We start from the raw sequence: 7,037 nt of genomic DNA, 5'->3' as shown, positions 1-7,037 counted from the left end.
GCTTTTCCTGCCTTTCTGGGGGACTTATATTTCACTAAATACTTTCTAATATGCATGTCCACATAATTAATAATTTTTATAATTATGATATTTAAACACACACTGTATTTTAAAGAACATACATTAAGAAACAGATTATATTAGATTTATATTTTAAATAAGACAAAATGCTGATTTTACAGCAGCAAAATTATTGTATCTCTACAGTTTAAAAATGTAATAAGCTTTCTCCCTGCACAGAGTGGATAGTGAAACAAATGGAATCATCATAAATACATTATTATAAATTTATTACTTTTTTCCCCTCATTGCTTTATTATTGTAGCTCTAGTAATAAATAATAAGGGAAGGATTCTGGATCAGCACCATGATGGAAACTTGTGGCCACATTATATACAGTATTCTGAAGAAGGTCTAAAATGTCACTGTATGTACTTGCTTGTGTGTGTTTTATGTGTATAGATTTTTTAAATTATTACTCATTATATAATATTGTCCAGACATGCCTGGTAAGGACATGAGGAGGAAACAGTAGGAGCTGTGTGAGGCTACCAAAAGGCAGTGGATCCCTCAGCAGCTGAATTACAAAGAGCACAGGTAACATTACACATGTACCAGTTGTTGGAGAGGTATTCCAGGAATGTTTTGCTTCTATAACATTTTTCCGTCATCATTTTATTATAGATTAAGAGCAAGAGTTGTTGAGTGTGGATAATTAAATAATAGTTTATTGCAATAGCAGTTTGTGCCTTGTTCTCAGATGGACAGCAAGTGGAGAGTGATAGATGAGATGAGGAAATAGAAGGAGGAAGAGAGGCAAAGAGTGATTCACAGGCAGAGCCTAGTTTATTTCTCACAGTTTTTTGTTGCCTTATGGTTCCAAGCACTGTCACCTATCTTTGCATTTTCTTATTATCTCATAAAACTTGTTTAACCAGCTACCATCTCTCCTATGGACTTTTTACAGTCTACAGTCTCACATCAACACAGCCCTGCCCTCCAGCACTATCAGCAGCAGGAGCAGCAGGAGCAGCAGAAAACACATTTAAACATATTGTATTAATAAAAAGTATTTAATGAATTACGAACCAGAGAAAAGAGAGATTCACACATGTGCACACACATTTCTAAATGCTCGGAAGTTTATTAAGTTTCAGTGGGACTTTAAAACATTTTGGTGAAAGCAGAAGGAAAAAACTACATTGGACTTTCCACCTCTTCACACCAGAGGGTAGCTTGCTGCAGTAGCAATCCCACACTGGTTGCGTTTGTTCCTGACCATCTTAATGTAGCCCATCTTTCCCCATCCAAGACCCCAGCTACAGAAAGAAACAAATTAACAACATTTAGCAGGTAAGAATGAATAATGTTCACACTATGGTTCAATATCATTTAGAGACACAATGATCACCAATTTTCAAAAGAGTGAAGCACATCAATTAAAAAGTTATCATCACATGTGGGTATTTACCTGTTCTTGATCAGCCAGTAGTCAAGTCCACCTTCAGTACCATAACCCACAACCAGCATACCATGGCTCAAGTAATAGTCGTTGCACCTGTGCTCATCATACACCCCTGGAAATACATGTCAGTCAGACTGAGAAGTACAAAAAAAGAAACACTTTCTATTTCTTTTTCTTTTAGAAGATATTTTTGTTGGCACTATTCTTAAAGGGTGTCAATGACTGCACCTGATTGGTAGAGTTGGAAGGACTCATGAGAAGCATCCATGGCTATAGATATCGGTCCGATGGTGGCCACTGCCTCCTTCAAGGCTTCTTCATCCGGACTCACATCAACATAACCATTGCATATGGCACCAACAGAATTGGGGTTGTAATGGCATAGTCCATCCTAATTGGGAGAATATATCTCATAATTCATTACATTTTGTTACTGTGAGACATTATGAAGTGGTGATCAAAGTTATATAGGAAACAGAGTATTTATAAAGTACTATGGTGTAGAAGATGGATCTTTAAGACATTAATAAAATAGCTTGTACTGTGGACTATACGGTTCTTGGAGCTACTATATATTTTGGCAGTATTGTACACCACTTCATATACTTTTGTGATTAATAAAACTTTCTAAATGAGCTAAACTGCAGCTCCAACCTTAATATCTAGGAAGAGATAGGAAGGTCAAGTGATAAACACGTGATAGTGTACATTCAACTATTGTGATTTATATGAACAAGAAATGTGGTCTGACATGTTTTTGAAATATTGCTGTCTATTTACCATAGCTTGATAAGGGTATGATGCCTCAGTTTGAATTCCTCCATTGTCTTTGATGTACTTAAAGGCATTGTTCATCCAGCCTCCATCGCAGCCACGGTTGCCAAAGTTGCGACTGCAATCAACCAACTGCTGCTCACTCAGATACACCAGCCTTCCTGTCTTCTTGAAGTGCTGACCCTCCAGTGCACCAGTCTGCAAGGATGAGTCAGTTTTAAACCAGACAACAGCCACGTTACAAAAGTAGCACACACTAAGTTAGATGCACTTACTGCACTGAAAGCCCAGCAGGAGCCACACTGCTGCTGATTCTTGACTTTAGTGACGTATCCCTTTTTCCTCCAGTCAACAGTGTCGGGCAGCACTGTACCTTTAGGCAGCCGATTGAAGGTAGAGCCACGGCGAGGCAGAGAAGCATTGAAGGAGCCAAGGCAGCCCTGGGAAATCAGCTTTTTGTACTCTTCATTTTCCTGTAGAGGGATGACATTTATGATGTTTTTGTTTTACAAATGGCATCTAGAATTACAGCTAAACATATTGATGAAAATTTAAATGCTGAAGGGTAAAACCAAAACATCTTTTTTCTGCACATACCATATCAGCAAAGTAGGTCATTCCAAGGTGATAGGACTTCAAACCCTGGTCAGCCAAAGCATTGTGCTTTAGCACAAGTTTACGGTTGCTGAGCCAGATCTGCTTCCTTTGAGTCTCCTCTGATGGAGAATCGTAGGATTTTTCTGTCAGTTGAAAAAGGAAAATGAAATGTCATCATTAACTAATAAAATCAATCAGGTAACAGATTTCCTGCCAAACATGATTAAAAGCATTTGGTAAAAGGCTAAAATAGAATAGGAAGGAAGAGTCTACTCTCTCACCAAATTTGAGTTTCCAGGCGTGAAACTCCATGTCTTCCAGAGAGATGCTGGCACAGCTGGATACAGCCAGAACAGCAGCAACAACAAACAGCAACTTCATCTCGACTAAAAACAAGCTGAAACAGACACAGATCCTCTGTGACGTGCAACATCAGCTTTAAAATGCTTTCTGTCATGATGTTTGATGTCGCTTTCCATTACTGCAGTATGCACTTTGTTGCCTGCTTTCTTTTTTAAAAAATTCTCGCTCTCTAAATGGTTTTCAAATGAATAAATCTCTGTTTTTTTCCTTTCACAGGTACAATACTAAAAAGTGTATTTACATTTGTCTACATATTATCTGTGTTGTAGCTACTTACCTGTCTCAGTGTCTGCGTCTGTCCTGAAGACTGAAGTATAACCACATGGGAGGAGTGCTTATATAGCTGACTACGGCTATTTCAGCTGCTCGTAATCAAGCAGAAAGAATGTCAGATATAGAAAGAGGTGGAGCTATACATTAAGAAGAAGATCACATAACAACATTTTATTTAACAAAAACAGGAGAACTAGTTAATTTAAGTATCATGAGTCATTCTTTTGAAATTTGTTTGTGGGATAATCACTAAACCTGCAATTTATTGTTATAGTTGTACAGAGCTTTTAGAGATATCACTGGATGCTCCATTTTTGATTTTGAATTGCTTTATGTCAAATGAAAATAGTTTAAGTCAGCTGAGTACAAACAATTTCATTTGGTTTATTAGTCCAATGGAACAAGTTTAGTCTGCAATCCTTTGAAATAATTAAAATGCATAATCTAAAAAAATTAAAATACACACTTTAGAGACATGGTCAAGTCAAGTTATTTAATTTGACTTTCATCACCAACCTGTTTTGTAACTTGATTCCTGTACAATTGCAAGCTACTGTAACCACAAAGAGAGTTGGATAATGCAACCATGATTACGCAACATCGGTTTCAAAAGTTCTGGGAAAATTGTCTCTCATGTTGTTGTACTTACAAGCATCATTCTGTTAATGCCAGTTGTATTTTTCAGTAGCAAAGTTTGATATATTGATCTTACAATGACATATTCACTTTTGGTCTGCTTAACTGTGCTTTAGACACAACCGATTCTGCTTAATTCTGATGCCATGTGTTCCTCTATCACAAGGATACCCTTTGTCACCAGTGTTCAGCTGGTAATTTGAAGCAAAGCCATATCTGCCAGTTGCAGACACACTGGTGATCCTGTGCTGGCCCAGAACAGTTTCAGCTCTGGCCCCAGATGTCAGCATAATGTGTACCTTAATCAAGCCATGTAATAACAACATGTGCCGGAACATAATAGTGCAAAAGTAACATGACGAAACTCTGTTCAGACAGTGAATGGACTGATTCTTATATAGCGCTTTTCTACTCTCCCAGAGTACTCAAAGCGCTCTATACAACATGCCACATTCATGTTTCTTAACTACATTCATATGCACTCCAACTGATGCATCAGAGAGCAACTTGGGTTAGTATCTGCCACTGCTGGAGTTCAACGTGGGCTCAAATTCAGTTCCTTGTTTGCAGACTATAGCATAGCCTGCTTTCGATCCTTCTTCATCACGATGACAGCAGCCATCAGTAGTAATATACCTACAGCCTAAGTTTGAAAAATGAAATGGGTTAACTCGATAGAGGATGTTTCCAAAGGTTGAGAAAATAATGTAGGACCTTTTACCAGGAGAAAGCTAATTGTATCTTTTACACTTTACAGTGTGCACTGAGGGAAGTCAGGAATAGTTTAAATTAGGATTGAAAAAATTAAACTAGGTGAAAAGGGGGTGTAGCAAGTAGATTTAGGGCAGCTCACAGCCTGGCGTAAACGCAAGGTGCTGTCACACAGCTTAAGTTATTTGTTTGATTTATTTTTATGACAAAATAATAAGGAAACATTGAAAACATACAACCCGTTGAGGAGACAGATAGGGTTGGGGAATTGAAAGGTTTTGTTTGTTTAGCATAATCTCTTTTGTTATATTTTAGCTTTAACAGGGAACATGCCTCTCTGGAGCTTCTCTCCTGATGCTACCCCGCCAAAGACCCTTATCCATAGAGACTATGTCAGCTCCCAAACAGACAGCAACAAACCAAATCTAGCAATAAACAACTTAAACATCAATAGTAACAAAGCAAGAACAATACAGAATCCACATCTGAACTGGAGAATAAAACAGTGAAATGTGGATTATTAAATATTAGGTCTCTCTCTTCAAAGCCTCTGTTAGCTCACGCCAAGCGGTTGCAGCAGATGGCTGCCCGTACCTGAGCGTGGTTCTGCCGGAGGTTTCTTCCTGTTAAAGGGAGTTTTCCTTTCCACTGTTGCCAAAGTGCTTGCTCAAAGGGGGTCACAAGATTGTTGGGTTTTTCTCTGTATCTATGAAGCGCCTTGAGGCAACTTTTGTTGTGATTTGGCGCTATATAAATAAAATTCAATTGGATTGTATTGAAGTAAACTTAAATGTTCTAAATTAGGAATTAGTTCATTTCTCAAGTGAGAAATGAAAAAGGGGACTGGTGTTAGGAATAAAAGAAATATTTTTAATGTGTATCTGCTCATTATCTTGTTTTATGTACTTTAATAGTGAAGGCTTGTAGAGCAAGGCCACCTTTGACTCACAAACAAGTGCTCAGCCGGACTGAAAAACAGGAAGTTTTAGTGCACAAGGCATATTAATAGATATAGACACAAAAAAGAGGAACTCCCCATATAAACAACGTTCAAGCCTGTGTGACGTGTAAAGTCAGCGCATAAATGTCTGTATGTCAGTGCTGATTATACAAACCCTGTTTAAAATGTGACACATATGTTGTCCGAAAACAAATCCTCTAAAATTGCAAAGTTACTGATTTAAAAATATATTTTCGAATTTTTAGTTGCATGACAAACATACGATAGACTCTTGAGCGTATTTATTTATGTAAAGTACCAAAATAACACCATATAAGTCACAGCTGATGATTCTAATGTTAGAGACCTCTTGCAACTGGCGTCTGAGCTGTACAGAGGTCTCTCACCCCCGGAAGATGATTGAATAAAGAAAGACAGGTACTTATGTATGTCAGCATAAGGTTGAGTCCAACAGAAGCAAGGCACCCTACATGCGCACAGCATGCAGCAGGGGTTGCCAAAATAATATAGAAAACAGCACATGTAGTGAGAGAACACCCACTAAAAGTTCTGACTACACACAGTGTGGTGGCATATGTGAACTCGCAGGCGTTCACTATGACATCATTAGCACAACAGAGACTGAGTAAAGTTTTAGATGCTCCAAATCTGACATTTACACATGAAGGAATCAATATGGCAGATTTAATGGGATCAGGAGAACCTCATGAATGTACTAAGAAAGCAGAAGTTGAAGGGAAAGTCAGGGAAGATTTAAAAGCAGAACCTATCCCTGGAGCTGAGGATTGGTTCATAGATGGCAGCAGTAATATACCTACAGCTTTTTAAAAAGCATTTTTATTTTTGTATATAAATAAATGTTGATGTTGTGCGACGGGATTGTATGTTTCAATTTTACTTATAATGTGCCAAATGACTACAACAGGCGGCTCAATGCCGTCCAGAGTAAGGATCTTGTTAGCCACAGTGTTTCTAAGATTTTTACGACCCATTACAATAACCTCAGTTTTATCTGAACTTAGAAGCAGAAAATTAAAGCTCATTATGTGTCTAAGACATCCCGACCGTTTAACCAATAAAAGTGGGTATCATATGCATAGCAGTGAAAATGTACGCTATGTCTTCTAAAGCATGTATAATGTAAACAGAACTGGTCTTTGCACAGAAGCCTGTGGAGCTTCATAATTAACCTCAGTGTGTGAAGAGGCCTCTCCATTTAATAATAGCTGTAATAAAATGTTATGGTCAACGGTGTTA

General features: G+C 37.9%; 1 protein-coding gene across 1 annotated transcript; it reads right to left on the bottom strand.

Annotated features, from left to right (window-relative positions):
• Positions 1–1,122: 1,122 nt before the first annotated feature.
• On the bottom strand, positions 1,123–3,552 carry LOC116334735 (procathepsin L-like). Its single transcript, XM_031758256.2, has 8 exons — positions 3,477–3,552; positions 3,118–3,233; positions 2,837–2,979; positions 2,515–2,712; positions 2,246–2,437; positions 1,694–1,856; positions 1,472–1,577; positions 1,123–1,319 (listed from the first exon to the last, which is right to left on the bottom strand). Exons 2-8 carry the CDS (start codon positions 3,215–3,217, stop codon positions 1,220–1,222), a joined length of 1,002 nt encoding a protein of 333 aa, XP_031614116.1. The 5' UTR covers positions 3,218–3,233; positions 3,477–3,552; the 3' UTR covers positions 1,123–1,219.
• Between the last annotated feature and the right edge of the window lie 3,485 nt (positions 3,553–7,037).

Source organism: Oreochromis aureus, linkage group 19, assembly GCF_013358895.1.
Source record: "Oreochromis aureus strain Israel breed Guangdong linkage group 19, ZZ_aureus, whole genome shotgun sequence".
NCBI lineage: Eukaryota > Metazoa > Chordata > Actinopteri > Cichliformes > Cichlidae > Oreochromis > Oreochromis aureus.
The sequence above is the reverse complement of the archived record's forward strand: the minus strand, read 5'-3'. Positions and strand labels throughout refer to the sequence as shown.

Excerpts from the sequence above, each read along its gene's own strand:
- LOC116334735 (XM_031758256.2), bottom strand. The coding sequence starts at position 3,217 with ATGAAGTTGCTGTTTGTTGTTGCTGCTGTTCTGGCTGTATCCAGCTGT. Across the intron at positions 1,857-2,245 it reads CATACCCTTATCAAGCTATG|GATGGACTATGCCATTACAA; the intron begins GTAAATAGACAG and ends TCTCCCAATTAG. Across the intron at positions 1,578-1,693 it reads CTTCCAACTCTACCAATCAG|GGGTGTATGATGAGCACAGG; the intron begins GTGCAGTCATTG and ends ATGTATTTCCAG.